This window comes from Uloborus diversus, unplaced genomic scaffold, assembly GCF_026930045.1.
Source record: "Uloborus diversus isolate 005 unplaced genomic scaffold, Udiv.v.3.1 scaffold_13, whole genome shotgun sequence".
Lineage (NCBI taxonomy): Eukaryota > Metazoa > Arthropoda > Arachnida > Araneae > Uloboridae > Uloborus > Uloborus diversus.
Window position 1 is genome coordinate 8853219 of NW_026557987.1, and position 18541 is coordinate 8871759.

At 36.7% G+C, this 18541-nt stretch overlaps 1 protein-coding gene across 1 annotated transcript in view; it reads left to right on the forward strand.

The window, feature by feature from the left end:
- The window catches only part of LOC129232663 (protein artichoke-like), a 54378-nt gene extending 36520 nt beyond the window's left edge, over nucleotides 1-17858 (forward strand). Inside the window, exons 7-10 of the mRNA XM_054866795.1 lie at nucleotides 3682-4063; nucleotides 13963-14198; nucleotides 14754-14902; nucleotides 17713-17858. Of these exons, the coding sequence (XP_054722770.1) occupies nucleotides 3682-4063; nucleotides 13963-14198; nucleotides 14754-14902; nucleotides 17713-17858 (913 nt within the window). The remainder of the gene's footprint in view (nucleotides 1-3681; nucleotides 4064-13962; nucleotides 14199-14753; nucleotides 14903-17712) is intronic.
- The last annotated feature ends 683 nt before the right edge of the window (nucleotides 17859-18541 follow it).

Consider the following 18541-nt stretch of genomic DNA (forward strand, 5'->3'; position numbering starts at 1 on the left):
GCGTGAAGAAAATCATTGAGATGAAAGATCTGTTGCCATTTCTTTTTCTCGAATATAAAGAAATAAAATTAGGCTTTTGTTTTAAGGCTTTTCCTGTAATCAGGGTGTTGTTTACTTTTGGATTTGTTTTGTTTACTTTTCGATTATTTTGCCGTAATCTGCAGCAAAATTTTGCTGTTTTTTTTTTGTTCAAGCCTGATTGTTAAATACGCGTCACATGACATAACTTTCATTTTCGAGGAGGACCGTGCACGTCGTAAAGTAAATGAGTGATTTACATGCAGTTTATTTTTAGTTACCTAACCTTAGTTGAACCTTGCTTTACGCGCATTTATTTATTCCTTAACGCGTTAGAAACTAGTGTCAGTGTACTACAAAAGCATCAACTGGACTGCTCTTACATTTTTTAGGTAGCCCGTGCAACGCCGGGCACGCAGCTAGTATTGTCATAACAGCTGTGTGATGCCACTTTTTGTCACCCTTCCCCTTGTCACAATTTCATGAACCCCTCTCCCCCTCAAGACATGACATCCCTTGTGGATGACCCTTTTTACACGATCATAACTGCAATTTACTAAATAATTGTTTTTTCTTAACACAATCATTTAATATAGTATATCTACTTATGTACTTTTAAATCTTTTAATAATAGTTAGACAAACTGACCTTTGCTGCTGAGAGTGTGGTGGAGGAAAAAGCAATATTCATAAAACTTGAAAAAATAACCAAGCATCATTTAAGCATGATTTACTTCACTTATGTAATGTTTTAGTCGTCTAATAATATTTTTACCTTAAACTCTTATGACTTCTGTGCTCAATTTGTACGTCACATCTTGATGAAAAAAAAATAAAAATACAAAATTACTACATCAAAATTGTCCTTATACCTTTACCCTTGTGACGATGTTAAGTTGTCGATCGAAATATTTTAAGTTATTGTCATAGAGGAAAATTATGTAGTCGAACTAAAAAAGAAGGAGTTTTGTAGGAGTTAGAACCAAAATGAAGGGTATGAAGGGCCTTTCAAAAAAATTTCCTGAATGAAGGAGTTTTGAAGGAGCGTACGAACCCTGTCCTACGCTACCGATCAGCAACGTCAATTTGCGGAGAACTCTCTCCTTGGATTAGTATTGTAACGGATCCGGTTTCTTGAAATAAAGAAACAGTTCTTGAGGGAAACACAGGAGATTTATTTACACTATGTACAGGAAAGATCGTCAACAACTGCTAAATGAATCAGTAGCAATTAAGCAAATATCACTCAACACCATAAACTCGACGGTGACACACGCATTTACTTCCAAATACGAAAAACAACACAGCGAAATGCCTCGCAATAAACAGAGCTAATACACTCTCGGTACAAATTCTCAATCGAGACTGAACTCTTTATCATGCATAACGCTTTTTATACACACCGAAAGAGAACTCTCAAATATTCCACAAGATTCCCGAAAAATCGTAGACCGTTGTTTTATTTCTTCTTTTTATTCATTCAAGAATCTTATCAATGAAAAATAGGGGGACCATATACTTCAACCGAATGAATAGGGGCTGTATATTCATTACGGGAAACTATTTACAGGTTACGTTACTACAATAATTAACAGAATTTGTAACAGTATCAAATTTCAAAAATCCGCGTACTTCGAACTTTTAAGCCACGCCCCATTTCGCAAGGACTCTTCCACCAGAAAGATCAGTTTGATTTCTCATGAATGGAGTCATTTCCGAAATTGTAAACGCATTTTTTTCTGAAAGAGCATGCCACAAGTCACATAGGATGTCCATGTTTTAAATAATGACAACGTTTAATATTTTTTAAAAATTATTTTAATCGGTGTGCAGATTCCATTTCCTTTCTTATGCTTCTGCACATGACGTCACAAGTGATGAAATGCCATGTACTGATGCCATTAGCGCAGAGTGCAATATTTAATTCTCTTCTTTACTCGCATGTACTGGCAACGATAGGGTTGATAGCAAGTGTAGAGCGCACTATTTAATTCGCTTCTAAATTATCATAAACTGGAAACGTGGTAGACGGCAAGCGTCAACATTCAGCGCGCCAGTGGATTACGCGCCGAAGTTCATCACTTGTGACGTCATAAAGACCACGCCTTGTTTGAAAAATCGAACATTTAAAAAAATAATTAAAAATTAAACATTTTGAAAATGAAAAATTTTCCTCCCTCCATGATTTTTTTTTTTTTTTTTTTTTTTTTTTGCTCGTTTTATCAACTTCAGTGGCTAAAAGTAGTACTTCTGATTGATGGAAACAACCCCATTCATTAGCTAGAAGACAGTTTCATGACAATGACTGATGGAAGAGTCGTCGAAAAATGAGGCGTGGCTTATTAGCGTGACATCCTTGGCTTCTTAACAAACACAACATAGAGAGTTAGCAGTAAAAAACATGACAATTATTATCGCTAAGCAAGAGGTTAAAATCTATATATATAAAAATGAATGCTTGTTTGTATGTCATCCATATACTCAAAAACGACCCGGCAGATTTGGCTGACACTTTCACCGTTTGTTATTTTTGGTACTGGGAATGTTTATAGACCAGTTCGATCGATCGTTCCTTTTTTATTCCAATTTAAGTCACAATTGGATGAATACGAATAAAATTATCGGCTGCAGAAATTAATTCGCGATCATTGATAAGAAGTTAGCCATTTTTCTTGAGTTTGAACAAATAAATTCTTTCTTTATTGTTTTATGGCTTTTCATGCAACGGGGGGATTTAAAACTTTTTCTATTTGATATTTTTAGTCTTGCAAACTGCGTGATTATAAAATTTGAGTAGAGTCACTGGATACCTGGACCGATGATTATGAAAATGGCTATATATATGTATTTTTCCAGCACGGAGAAGGTGCTCATTGAAGCCACTCGCCACCAGGTGGCACTGCAGAGTAGCCACTTCTGCCCCGTTCAACCGATTGTCATGAAAATCAGTATAATGATGGATTTTTTTGTTGGCGTAGCAACGCGCGTCGGGAACAGCTAGTTCAAAATAAAATTTTCATTTCGGAATATTTTGGTGCTACATACCAGGAGCTTACTTGCTCAAGTATGCAACTACCCTATTTTCAAGCCTACAACTAAGCACCATCTTTTAAAGCAACATACCATCTTTTTTTGAGCAATCACGATTGCTTATTGTTCTCATTTGACTGTTTTGATGTCCTATCTTTTTATTTTCCCACCGCCACCCTCCGTACCATCACCGTCCTCACGATGCTGCTCCTATAGCGAAAGCCGTCTCCAGGTTGCATCCAACACACACGCGCATACATACGCAGCTACACATACACACACACACATACACACAACTACCCACACATTCATGCCTGCACACTGACACAAACACATATGCCTACACACACCATACACATACCCCCCCCCCACACACACATACACACATTCATATACACAACTACCCACACACTTATGCCAGCACGCAGACAAACACACATGAATACACACACATACACATACCCCTACACACAAACACACATACCCCCACACACAAACACACATACCCCCACACACAAACACACATACCCCCACACACAAACACACACGCCTACATACACACACTTGTGATTGCGAAAAACATAATTTGAATTCAAGATGTCAAAATTCAAATTATTATTTTTTTTTCTTATAGTGTACGTCGTACAGTGGTACGATCTGTAGTATTGCAAAGTGAGGAAACCATTTCTGAATGTTTTTGCGCAAACGGAACTCTTGCAGGTGCAGTGGTGCTGTGCCAGGACATGCGGGGGCCGGATCTGGAGGTCACCTTGGCCGGACTCGGAGGTCTCCGCCTGAAGAAGTTGGAACTGAGGCGGGTCAACGCGACCTCCCTCTGGGGGCCCTTCCGGGGGTGGCTGGCGGGGGACCTGGTGCTCGAGGGGGTGAGGGTGGAAGACGATTCCCTGAGACGCGGGAGACACCTGTTTCGGGGCCTGGAGAGCGCCCTCAACAGCCTGGAGATGAGGAAGATGGAGATCTCGAGCCTCCAGCTGGACCATCTCACGCACCTCATGGTAATTACAGTGATCTCTCGCTTATACGCGACCTCTGTTAAACGCGTTTTTCACTTATACGCGATTTTCTCACTGGCCGGGCCAGCGATATAGGAAAACAACGTTAACTCTTGTTCATTTATACGCGAAACCTAAAATGCACCTTTCACTTATGCGCGATAAAATTCTTTCAAGCTTTGGTTAAATCACATATTTGCCCTTTGCTTATCAGAAAATTTGTACCCTTTCTTGTTCTGTCTCTTGGAATGTATCGCACGCCTTTATTCCATTGTTCGAATTCTTCCAAACACGCGTTCTTTTTTGCACTGGGGGTTGAATTAGTCTTGTGATTGACATCGAGAGGGGAGAACGGGTTACATACGAAGAGGTTGTAGTCATTAAAAGTCGAGGTCAAGCGGTAAGCATTGACGTTGCCTTTCGAAGATCTTTTGCATCCTCGTAGACTATAGCTCTGATCACATGACATTTTTTAGGTTTTGGGGAATTCGCTTACGTGCTGTAAAGTGTATAAAAAATGACAGAACGCACAACTTTTTTTTTTTAATTACAATGCATAAACCGAAATTATGTGCATATTTATTCATTAGTATTAGTATTGTACTATTTTTATTACTATAACTGATGTAAACTTATTGCATTTAGGTTTATTTTTGGGTTTTTCGCTTATGCGCGAATTTCACTTGTGCACGAAAATTTCGTTGTCCCCTTGGGTCGCGTATAAGTGAGAGGTCACTGTAGGTTGTTTCTCATTTTTCATGAGGCCACTCTATAGACGAGCCGACGCATACACTTAAGATCAGCCATTTTGGATTGGCGCGAGTGTTTGTCTTTCCAGGCAAGTTACCGCGTTTGATGATTTTTCACTGCGAGCACTTATTAGCGGCACGCGAACTGTTTTGGTAGATTTGGCAAAACTCGAAACTTTGCTGTGGTAACCCAAAACTGCGCAACAATGAAATATCCGGTCCCAACAGGGCCGGACTAATACTCCGTCAGTCCGTGCCCCTGCACGGAATAAAATATTTGAAGGGCGCAAAATTGCCAAATCAAAATGAGAGAAATATTGCGACCGAGCGGTTAAAAAAAATGGTTCCCTGGAAAACATTCTGACGCCATCTTCAAATGAAGGCGATCTGCGATAACCCCCACAAGTTTAAAGTAAAAGGTTTTAGTTCTTGTCTAACGTTAACTAATTAGAAACTTTAAATCATTTTAAACGAAGGGGAATCATCACCAGCAGGGGCGCCCTCCAAGTTAAAATTTTTGAGAGGGGAGAAATCCTCAAATAGCAAAACGGGGCTCCAAATTTTGTAGAATGATAAAATACGGATTTGCACACATATGTACTTACATCTACTAAATAGTTACATTTAGGCATTTAAGTATTTCAATTATGTCTCCGAATTTTCAGAACCGTGAGCCAAATTTTGCCGAATCATGAATTTTTTGGGAGATTACAGTGACCTCTTATCTCAATGCCCCCAAACATCTCAGTCCAATCCAATAGATTTTTGTAATGTAGCGAAGGGAAACCCTGCACGGCGTTAAAGATGAAAAGAAAAAAAGGACAAAAGTTTTTTTTTCGTTAAAATTTCAGAAGAAAATGCAAATTAAAAAATAAATATATTTAGTGAAAATCTAAACCAACTAAGAGCCGCTGAGATGAACGTTTTAAACAGGAAAGAAAATACGCAACTGTAAAAGGATTGATTTTCGCGAACCGTTAATTATCGTGAAAATGAAGATAACGGTGATTTTACGAGCTGAAAAATTCGCGAATTTTGTATGTATCGAAAGGTGAAAATCCGACGAAAAAAGAGTTCGAGAGGTTTCAATTTTCGTAATTACGACGATGTCACGAAAATCACGAAAATTAAGACCATGCGAAAATAAGTGCTTTTATCTTTTATAACTGCTCAAATCAGTGCATTACAGAAACTCATGGCAAGCTTTAGACTAAAAAATGTATTAATTTATGAATAAGCAAGATAGTTTCTGGGGAGCTAATGCTTTTTTTCTTACTTTCATTTTTCCCTCCTTACTATCATTTCCCAAAACACCATCATTTCAATTTCGAACCGCGGAAGCATTTCCGAACCTCCCCAACCCATCATTAAAGATCGAATATTGTTTAAACGATTTCAGATTCGAAAAAATTCTGACGGGAGAGCCACTTAATTCTCCTCATCCACACATTTTGAAGATCGTCTAAAACTGCAATTTTGGAAATTAAACTTCCGACAATTTTCTATGGAAAATTCTCCAATCCCATTCCTTTTCTCTTAGGGCAAACAAAGATGACCTACAATTTCGTAATTTGGACGAAAAATGTATGGTGGATGATCTCAGACACCATACCGTTCCTTTACTTCAACAAAAGTTGCCTGCCGACCGAGTGGTGTAGTCGTGTAGTGGTTAGGCGTTGCATCTAACGCCAGAAGACGCAGGCTCAAACCGGGCTCCAATCGGTGGATTTTGAAGATGCAGAAACTAGACAGCGACAGGGCCCTATGATTATATAAAAGATCCCTCGATTATTCGCTTGGCTTGAAGTACTCTCGGAAAAATTAAATTCCTAGCTCAGTTTCGCATCATAAGAGCCCTCTTCATTTGATAAGAAAACTCGGCTTCGATATTCTCGTGGCATCTGCCGATAGCTGTGTTACATTAAAGAATGCCCATTAGTACAGAATAAAAAAAGAAAGATTGCTAACAACTGCAAGTTTTATTTATTTTTATTTATTTTTTGGAACATTTTCCTGCCTAGACATTTAAACAACCCCTTCTTCCCTTCCCTTTTTTAAATTTCGTTCAAAGAACTAAAATTTCGAATTGCTTAAAATTTCGTTTTGCCGTTTTGAGCCTTCAATTTTGAAAAAATTTGAAGTAAAGTCCCGTTAACATTCCTTTTCTTCCTAATATCATAACGCAATTTTTATATTGCTTTTTTTAAAAATCTATATAAATTATCACAAATTACTTATTGTTTTTACTTGAGCGTTGAACGACGTCCGTTCTTTGATTTTATTTTTCTATGCTTATAATGCCGGCGTCCACGAGCCTAGGAATCAAATTATTTATAAACGACCTTCTCGTAATCTTTTTAATGCAAAAACAGTATCCAACACGCAGCACATAAAATCCAGCATCGGGCCTCTGGCATTTATTTAAATTTTAATGTCTAGAATTCAAATTATAGTTGCGATAAAAGCCATTAGTAGAAACAAGAAACCCAACGAGTAGGGTCCTATCGCTATTCGGGATTGCGAAAAACATAACTGGTTTCAAGATCTCAAAATTTAAACTATATTATCTATTTTTTTTTCACATAGAAAGAAGATTTGTAATATGCATGCAACACATGAGCATAATGTTAGACTAATTCTAGACTCCACATAGACAACACAAGTCTCCTCATTTGTGTGCTCATATTCCAGTGAGGACTCCATCTTAAACCAGAGTCTAGATCCGTGCTTTCTCAATTCGCTGGCTTATGAACCGAGAATTAATTCTGTAACTGTTTAGCTATTTTTGAAATCAACAGAATTAAATCAGTAATCCATTTGTTTTACAAAATGAAGTACTTTTAATGAAACTTATTATTAATATTTACATTAATTATTACCAAGTTACTTTGACACATTTTGTGCATTTGCTAAAAAAATTTAAAAAACAGCATGTATTTATTTATTTATTTGGGGGAGGAGGGGTTCTTTATACATGCAGTTCAAAAGGGGCGCAATTTTTCACTTTTGCACGGAGCTGTTCAAAAGCTAAATCCGGCCCTGGTCCCAAATGGCTAAACTTACGCCGATGCGACGACTCGACGTTAAATCCCGGCTATCACAAATTTGCCATTTCAACTGCGCTTGCGCACGGACTTGGCTTTTTGGGCTTTCTGTTTTAATATTTCGTGTTGCTTGTTTATATTTAGGCTGAGCGAGAGTCCCACCAAATTAATGAATGCGATTAGAATATTTTCACAGCGATTTCGTGATATATTATATGAAACTACGGATATGAATAACTGATAATCTTAAGAGAAAAATGACACTTCAATATTTATTAGTTTGGAAATATTTATTTAACATAAATGTGAAACACGTTCTGTACTTCAAAAATGACTGGAACATGAGTACAGAAATCCGTCTTTTGCTGATATTTTACGTTAGGCGTAACAACTTAGTTTTATATATTTTTATTTAGGTTGAGGGTTCGGCTTTGTATTAGAAGTGATGCTGCAATTCTAGTACGCTCTTCTGAGGTTAAAAATTTGGTCCTGAAAAGGGACAGACAAATCAGACACCGAATCCATTAATAATTAAGACGCAAAATTCAATCTTTACCGAGGCCTAAAAACTAAATCAGAGAAAACTTTATGATTTCTAATTTTTATCTGTTGCTATCTCATATTTATTACCAAACTTAAAATGTTTGTAATTAATTTCTTCAAGATTTTTGAAATCAGCTAAGTCCGTGCGCAAGCGCAGTTGAAATGGCAAATTTGTGATAACCGGGATTTAACGTCGAGTCGTCGCATCGGCGTAAGTTTAGCCACAAGGGACCGGATATTTCATTGTTGCGCAGCTTGGTTTACCACAGCAAAGTTTTGGGTTTTGCCAAAAAAAATACTATATTATTTAATAAACAATTCACGTGCCGCTAATAGTTTATTAAATAAAACAGTGCTCGCAGTGAAAAATCACCAAACGCGATAAATCGCCAGAAAAGACAGCCACTCAAACACGCGCTCCGATCCAAAATGGCTGATCTCAAGCTGATGCGTCGGCTCATATTTTTCGAAATTGTGACACTCTAATTTTTCAAAAAATACTTTCTTTCTGAAAGAGAATGATCGAAAACATGAAGTGTCTTTCTTTTCTTTTTCTTCATTTTGACTGATTTTCAATCACGACGTTCAGTCGTTCTTTTCATTTTCGCTGTCGACGTCACGAGCGAACAAGTCGCTAGGGTTTCCAGATCAAAATTTCAGGACATTGCCAAACTTCGCCAAATGAATATTTTATTTAACTAACTATTCACGTTCCGCTAACAAATGCTTCGTTAGCGTCATCGATAAATCTTACTATATGATAAAAATAAAAATCTAACGTTGATGTCGCAAAAAAAAAAAAAAAAAAGTGTTGAAACGTTATCGGTGACTTAGAAAAATCGGACTGAATGTTACGACATAGTCCTCGCCCAATAGATGCCATCATCTCCCCCCCCCCCCAAGTCACGGGGGCGGCAGTGAAAGCTGCAATAATGGTTACAGTCACAAGGAAACAGATCCAATAGTTATACATAAACCTTCTGACACATCCAACTGTTAGAGCTGTGATTTTTGCGTATTTGGATGAACAGTAAAACCTGTAAAGATGATTACAGGGTGGCGACAGGAACTGTGAGAAAAAGTTCCCTGACTTTTCCCTGATTAAGTTCACCAAATTTCCCTGATTTACGTTACCAATGATAATGATTTTCTTTCTTTGCTCTACTTGAAATCCATTGTATGTTTGTATAAAATGCGGTATTCTAAACGGTTTTTAATTGAAAGTTCAATTTTAGCAATTAAATTAAAAACGCGAAGAAGTAATAACTATTAAGCTTTTATAGTATTAATTCAAAAAACCAAAGATTTCTTGAAATCGTGATTACAGTACGCTAATTACTTCGAGACAATGGAATAAAGGCAAAGGAGCTAAGGCATTAATGAAGGCTTCCTCTTTGCCTGTAGGGTTGTTTATTTCAAGTAACATGGAAAGCGTAAAAGGAAATTTCAAGCTAGGTAAAATAAACAACCTAACAGACACAGAAGCAATCTTAGGAAGTTCATCCTGTGGTTAATAAGTAAGATTCAATGCTTTGACATTGAGGAAAAAAAGATGCACAAATATGCGGCAGTGTATAATCGCACCTCATTAATTTTATTTATTTTTTTTCACAGATAATTGGCGGAAAATGCGTAGGGAATTAGAGTACTTAATTTTGTAAAGCAAAAAAAAAATCTTCATAAAATCAATTTTCCATGATTTTTTGTATTTTTTTTTTCAAAATTCCCTGACTTTTCCCTGATCAATAAAGTTCCCTGACTTTTCCCTGATCTGTCGCCACCCTGGATTAATTACCCTTGTAAGTTGACCACCTGTCTAAGTTGGCCGCCGTTTTCAAGCACAGAATTAGCCTTAATCGTATAAATCAACCTCTATAAGTTGACCAATAAAGTACAGTGCACCGCTAGTGGTCAACTTACACAGGCTTCACTGTATATACTACGTATTTTAAAACGTTGTGTTTACGGTGCTTGATGATATTTGCCCAAATTCTACAGATAATTTAGCAACGAACTTCTTGTGCATATCCGTCAACGAATTTCTTGTGCCTTCGCAAAAACTGTGTCATCATTAAAACAACTTCTTGGAAATGACGGACTCGTAACATTATGATACGTTAAGAATTCAGGGTTGGCAAAAACCCGGGTTTTTTTTAAAAAGCCCATGGACCCAGGGTTTTTTGGGTTTTTTTAAATAAAACCCAAAAAAACCCAACCAAAGTTGGGTTTTTTTAAATAAATGTGGGTTTTTTTGTCTTTTTTAGGGAAAATGTGGGGTACTTGCAGCGTATTCTAGCGTAAGTATATGGACAAAGTGTAAAAAGTGTCTTCGGGTAAAAAAAGCTGGAAAACTAGTTAAAATTTAGCGTTTTCTGAAGAGAAGTATAAAAGACGAAAAAAACCCAAGAAAGGTGAAGTTTGAAGTTTTTTAATTTTCATTATTACCAACAGTTAAGGCAAAGTTACTTCTCAAGTGATAAAATCTATTGTTTCTTTTTAATTACTACATTTTTTCTTTGCATTTTACTTTATTGTATTTCATTTTGTTATGCAAAACTACTGTAGAACCTCAAGTAGTTTAAATCCCTTTTTACGAAATTCCAGCTTAATCAAGACATTTCTTTGAATTTTATGTTGCCTGTTTTTTAGCCTACTTTCCCAATAAAAGTCAGAAAAAGAAGAAAAAAGCATGAAAGAAGGCTTAATGCATCTTAAAAATATCCCGAAAAACAAAAAAAAACTCAAAAAAAAATAAAATAATTAAATAAATATCGAAAAATTAAAAATTGGAAAGTAGGGTATTGAGATGGGGAAAAATGTCTGTCGGTCTGTCTGTCGGTCTGTCTGTCGGTCTGTCTGTCTGTCGGTCTGTCTGTCTGTCCCCCCCTAATAACTTTTGAATGAATAGTCCGATTCGAACAAACTTTTTTTTGTTCGAAAGATCTCGGCGAGGACACCTCATTCCCATATTTCACTTTTTGATTTGAACTATTTTTTGTTCAATTTTGAACAGTTCAAAAAAACTTAACATTAGCGCCTACGGGGAAATTCAAGGCAATTCCGAACTGTGAATTTGCTTCAAACAAACTTTGTAGGAAAAAGCTTTTGATGAAAAACTTGTATATAAAATATATTTTTGATTTGAACAATTTTCCGTTCAATTTTGAACTGTTCAAATCCCTTAACATTAGCGCCTACGGGGAAACTGAAAGTCAATGTAGATTCCGTACTTGAAGGCGGATTTACTTCAAACAAATTTTGTTAGAAATAGCTCTTGACGCCACAAATTCCAGACTCCGACTCCGAGAATTTAGAGGCACCTGACTCCGACTCCGATTCCTGTGCCCGACAATTAATTGGACTCCGATTCCCCGACTTCAACTCTGACTTCGTAGCTTTGGCAAAAATTTATGGACAAATGACTAACTCCGATTCTTGGATATTCGACACCGACTCCTTTATCTCAAAATGAGATTGACTCCGACTCCGACTCCTCAGCTATGGTTTTAACTGTGAAATACTTATTGTTGATATGACTTGTTTTTATTTTCACGCTAAAGTTTAAATTTATGTATTCAGTTACCGGCGAATCAACTCGAAGTCATTTATGTTTCTACATAAGATATGCGCAGACGATTTTTTTTTTTTTTTTTTTTTTTTGACAAAGAAAATTATTTTTTTAAGTTGACATTTTATTTTATTTATTTATTTATTTTTTTTGTTTTAGTAATTGCATTAATTTATTTTAAAAAATGTTTTTGGCAACAGGGCAAAAAGAAGCGATTTTTTTTTTTGATATGATGTATTTATTTTAATGAGCTTAATTATTTTACTTATTAATTTTTCATTTTGAAAGCTATTAAAGATTTTTTTAATCTAAAAAAGTGTATTAGCTGCTTTGTTTAAAAGTTGCTGCTATTTTATTTGTTCGTGTTTTTTTTTTTTTTTTTTTTTTTTGATGAGTGAGGAATATTTTATTCCTAGAAATCAGCTTAAAGTATTTTAAAAGTATGTTTGAAAAAATTTGCAATTTTAGCTATTTTTGAGAATATTGATCAGGTACTAGAAAGTAGTATGGGTATATGGGAAAGTAGGCTCGTCTAGTTCTAGACAGAACTTCTTGTCTATTTCTGTGTACAGAGTAAGAAATACTAAACTTTTCGTAAGATAATGAAAATACTGTACCCGTTCTGTTTTCTGTCGACCGTTTGAAAAATCTGATTATTTCTAAAAAATATACCTTGTGTTTATTCGAGATTTGTGACGTGTCGGTTAACAGAAACTAATTCACGTGAAAGCCTTTTAACTAGATTAGTTTCCTCTGTACAATCTACAAATATTGAGAAAATCAGACGTGACAGGACTTGGTCAATATAATTTGAGTTATTTATTGACCAGTTAAAGAAAAAAGTTAAATACATTTATTTAAAATCTTTGACGTATTTTTTTAATGCCGTTAAGAATTAAGAAATACTATTAAAGTTCAAAGTTCATTTTTTATGTTCATTGTCTATAGTGGTGAAGAACAAATAAAAAAGAAGTTTAAATTGTGAAGTATTTAAATTAATTACTTTTTTTAAAAAACTTCTCAGAAAATTTTAAAAAACCCAAAAGTGGGTTAAATAATGGGTTTTTTTAAGTGGGTTTTTTCAAAAAAAACCCATTGGGTCCAACCCAATTGGGTCCAATTCGGCCAACCCTGTAAGAATTGGGAGCGTTTCAAGTTTTTTTTTTTTTTAAATAGCTTATAAGCACCGTAGGCTGAATACAGATTACAATGAACAGAAAAGCAGGTCGGCAATACGATTACACAGATCGCAGATAATCTATATAGATATAAATGAATGTTTGTCTGTATGTCATCCATGAACTCAAAAACTACCCGGCAGATTTGGCTGAAACTTTCACCGTTTGTTATTTTTGGTACCGGGAATGTTTATAGACCAGTTGGAAAAAAATCCGATCTTTTTTATTCCAATTTAAGTCAAAGTCCATCGGATAAATACGAATAAAATGCAGAAATGAATTCGCGAGAAAGATCTCATTGATAAGAAGTTAGCCATTTTTCTTGAGTTTGAACAAATCAATTCTTTCTTTATTGTTTTCATGCAACGGGGGGATTTAAAACTTTTTCTATTTGATATTTTTAGCGATGGATTGATCTCGCAAACTGCGTGAGTACAAAATTTAAATAGAGTCACTCGATACCTGGACCGATTATTATGAAAATTGCTATATATGTGTATTTTTCCACGGAGAAGGTGCATCATAGGCTCATTGAAGCCACTCACCACCAGGTGGCACTGCAGAGTAGCCACTTCTGCCCCGTTCAACCGATTGTCATGAAAAATCAGTATAATGATGGATTTTTTTGTTGGCGTTGCAACGCGCGTCGGATACAGCTAGTAGCTTATAAGCGCTGTAGGTTGAATACAGATTACAATGAACAGAAAAGCAGGTCGACAGTACGATTACACAGATCGCAGATAATCCCTAATAAGATAGTTGCCGATAAGTTTTACTGGATGTAACCCATTTCTAGGTGAAACATTGAATTTTGTTGCAGGTGTTGATTCTGGAAGACAACTCGATACCTTCCGTGGACAACGATTGGTTCACGACGGGCCCCAAGTCCTTGTCGAACCTGTACCTGGCCCGAAATGGCATCGCCGACCTCGACAACGGGGCGTTCTCGGCCCTGGCCGGACTGAGGCACCTGGACCTGTCCAGGAACGAGATCCGGATCATCACCAGATCCATGCTCCCGGACCAGGACAGCAGGCTATCTACGCTGGATCTATCGTGAGTTTGTTGTCTCTCTAGAATTTCCTTAGTTCGAGGGATTGCTCCGAGCGAACTTGTCCTCAAATGACATATGCATAACCCCGCCTATCATTGCACCGCTGTATCCCATCATTCTGGCTTCAATTTCATCTAGTTTTTACCATAGATGGGGCCTCTCTATGTATATTTCTTTACTCTATGGGTTCAGATCATAAAAATAATCCAGACAAGCATGCACGAAAAGTTTTACAGAAATATATAAGAAACTTTCTGAGATATATCACGCACGCAAAACAAGAAACCGGCACCTAAGAAAAAGAGGCTTAAACAGCTGCTGTTAACATAAATCTCTATGGGGGAAAGTTTACGCATTTTCACGATAACTTGAAAAGTTTTTTGCGTATGGCAATAAATAAGGTATCAAAGTGTTCAGAATTAAATTATGCAAAACATATATTTTTTGCAAAAGAATTTTGCACACCTTAAATTCAGCAGAATCCCGGACAAATCCGGAAGGTCGGCAGCTACGGGATAAGGGTTCCGATTTACGAGTCCTCTTCCTTTTCTTCCCAGACGAAACCTACTCCGCGACCTGCCCGATGACCTGTTCTCCGGGATGCCCTTCATCCGGGAGGTGGACGTGTCAGGGAACGTCCTGCAGACGATGCGGGAGGACATCTGGATGCCGGTCTTCAACCATCTCGAAAAGATGAACCTGGACGGTACGTTGCTCTGTGGCCAATGTCTCTGGAATGCGGTACAACCTCGAAAATCCGCGTTTCCAAGGTCCGGAAAACTCTAAAAACCGGACAGGTTTTTTTTTCAGGTTTCTCTGTGGAACGCGGTACCACCTCGAAAATCAGCGTTTCCAAAGTCTGGAAATCTCTAAAAACCGGACAGGTTTTTTCAGGTTTCTATGGGGAACGTGGTACAACCTCAAAAATCCGCGTTTCCAAAGTATGGAAATCTCAAAAAACCGGAGATTTTTTCAGGTTTCTATGAGGAACGCGGTACAACCTCGAAAATCCGCGTTTCCAAAGTCCGGAAATCTCAAAAAACCGGACAGATTTTTTCAGGTTTCTATGAGGAACGCGGTACAACCTCGAAAATCAGCGTTTCCAAAGTCTGGAAATCTCTAAAAACCGGACAGGTTTTTTCAGGTTTCTATGGGGAACGCGGTAAAACTTTGAAAATCCGCGTTTCCAAAGTCTGGAAATCTCTAAAAACCGGACAGGTTTTTTTCAGTTTTCTGTTTTCATAAAAGGCGGGAAAGTTGCAAGGAAACATTTTCAAAGGGGTGTGAAATCAATTTTAATTTACGAATTAAGGACCGAAAATGTGTAATTTTCTTAATTGTAACAGAGAATGGTTCATTTTTGAGATCGCGATGATTGAAAAGGGTCATATTTGAGGTTGCGTTTTTAGTTCGCTTCTAATATAATAACAACAAGATTTTGTTTTTTTAAGTTTTTGCAAACAACTTAAGCTTTTTCCATTTGATTACATCAGTGCTTCATAATTGAATCTCTCATCTTTTCTTCTCACTATTCACATCAAGGTTTAAACACTGAACTGAAGTCTGGTTGCCATGCGATGGCACTTCGCCACGCCTTGTTTCAAAATTGTCCATTTTCACGAAGGTGCAACACCCAGAGAGGATTTGAACAGATTGGCGAAAGTAGGGTTGCAATGAAGACCACAATTCTGGTCCTTATCACTTTTTCGCTAGTTCAATGCAGTTATTGTGCCACTTAAAAATTTCAATGTTGAATAATCACATACCAAAAATATATTAGGAGTGCAATTTTATTTTCAATTCAACTGATTCTAAAAATCTTAATATATTTATCATCAAAACTGCATTTTGAGTGGTTTGTTACAATGTTGCCTCTTTTTTGGCCTCATATAGTCAACTAGCATTCCCGTACCCGGCATTGCTCGGGTAATGGAATTAGCAGGGGTTAACAGTGCTTGGTGCACCTAGTTTCGAAAATCCCCCATAATAATTACTTATTACCTATAACTTTTTCTAATTTGGGGAGGATCCCGGGGCCCCTGGACTCCTTACATATATGCCTTTGTCCTTAACCGATCTTTAACTGTTATTAACGATCCTTTTAAAGTATTGATTATCTTTGCAAACACAGGCCATCCACATTTTATTGATATACAGTAAAACCCCTCCTAACGGACACCCCTAAAAAGCGGACACCCCTCGAATGCGGACAATTTTTAATTCACCAGTTCCAATGCAAATAACATTATTAAACCCCTGTCCTGCGGACACCTCTCTATTGCGGACAAAAAAATTTGTCCCGTTAGTGTCCGCATTAGGTGGTAGTTTTCTTTTCAGTTGATTGACCATTATTTCTTTTTACTTATCGATTTCTGTAATCTTACTATCATTTTATTCCACTCATGATAAAAATTAAAAATGGTTTAACTAAAAACGCGAAATCTCGCCAAGGCTACTTTGCTCGCACAATACTAAAACTATAACCCTAAACAAATTTGGCGAAACCTTTCAGCTGAGAATAAAAGGAATAAAGTAAATTCTTTCTCGGTTAAACATTTTTCATTTTGTTCTACGATAATAAATTCAAGAAAATATTTTGCATACTGTCCATTCCAACTAAAGGCTGCTGCAAAATATGATTAGTTAAATTAATTTAAGATTAAAAAAAACTCATATTCTTACAAATTCATACAAAACAATAAAAATTTTTACCTGGTATAACGTTATCCGATTTTGTTAATCCAGAGTTTTCTTGTTTACGCTTCCACCATTTAATACTTTTTTGAAAGAAATAAGGAAAACTAACATTATTTTGAGAAGCTCGAGAATACTACTAAGGGACGAATTAATTTCTGTAGCTGAAAGCAAACTAAGACACATCGATTGCGTTAATAAATACTCAGAACAAACTGCCTGTGTTTACGTCAACAGACACACGTGGAACGCAATGTGGCAATATTTTAGCTCCATCGGCAGTTTTGTAAATCACCGCAAGGTAGCGTATTCGAGCGCTGGAGTTCCGAGTTCGCTATCGACCAAAAGTTGAGATTAAGTATTGAATAATGATTTGAATGGAGGAAAGCCTTCGAAAATAAGGGATTTGAATTTCAATGACAGGTTTTTAATTTCGCAGAAATGAAGGGGTTTTAATTAATTTCTCCCGAACTAATTGAGATTTCGAAAAATCCTTTCTTAGTGGTTACTTTCGTAATCATGCGGACATGCCTGCCAAATTTCAAGTCTGAAGCTTCAGCGGTTTCGGCTGTGCGTTGATATATATATATATATATGATATCTCAGGACATTGATTTTTATATATTAAGATAATAAAGCTCTCCCATGCATTTTTGTATCTACATAGTAGACTATTTTAATGGAATGCATGAAATCAGCTGGAACATGTTGAACTTAACTATGAATGCCCCTTCTTCTTTATGCATTCAGTATTTTGCTCTCTCAAAAAATACTGAACTCAGTAAAAATACCGAAAAATCACATTTCTGACTCTTCCCCCAGACAACCCCCTGGAGTGCGAAAGCCTGGAATGGACCTGTGAATACCAGAACCAGACAGCCCTCTCCGCCAGCTGCACTTCCAGGCTGGGAGAGCCAATGGGAGGCGAGCAGGGCATCCGAGAGTACTGCCGAGGCACCAATCATTGAGCAGACACTTGCCTATGTCTCCTTTCTGAAGCAAACCTTCGTCATTTTGTGACCTGAAAACGATTGTTGTAAATTCGATTTGAAATTTGTCTGATGAAAAATAAAGGTCATCTCCAATCATCGGTCACTCTGTCGTTGTTTTACAGACTCACTACCAGGGTTGGCAAGGTTTGCAGAATATGTCCGATCCGGCGATCTAGGATCGGGGGAAATTCGAACCATCCAAGGAAAATTTTGCAGATTCGATTTTAAAAAAGAAAAATCCAATTTTTTTCTGCAAGTGTCTTTTGAATGCATTTTCTTTTGCATCACCACTCTTTATATTTTTATCAACTATTCGTTGGATAATAATTTACATTTAAAATAAATGTAGATATAATATTTTAATTAAAAATTACATGCATTTACTTAATTTACTTTTTAGATACCGAGTTCTAAGGTTACTAGTTCATTCTATTAGTTTTAAAGATGCAATTGCTTTTTTTCCCCCCAAAAAAACTATCTCTACCTATAGTAATAGGAATGAATTTTTATCTGAAACATATAGCATATTGTAAAATTTTGGGGAAATTTTCATACAGATTGGGGGAAATGTTGGTGTTAAAAACATTTTCTGCACCCCTCCACCCCCAATAAATACCATGGTAAAAACCGGTATTTACCGTCCTGGGAAAATACTATGT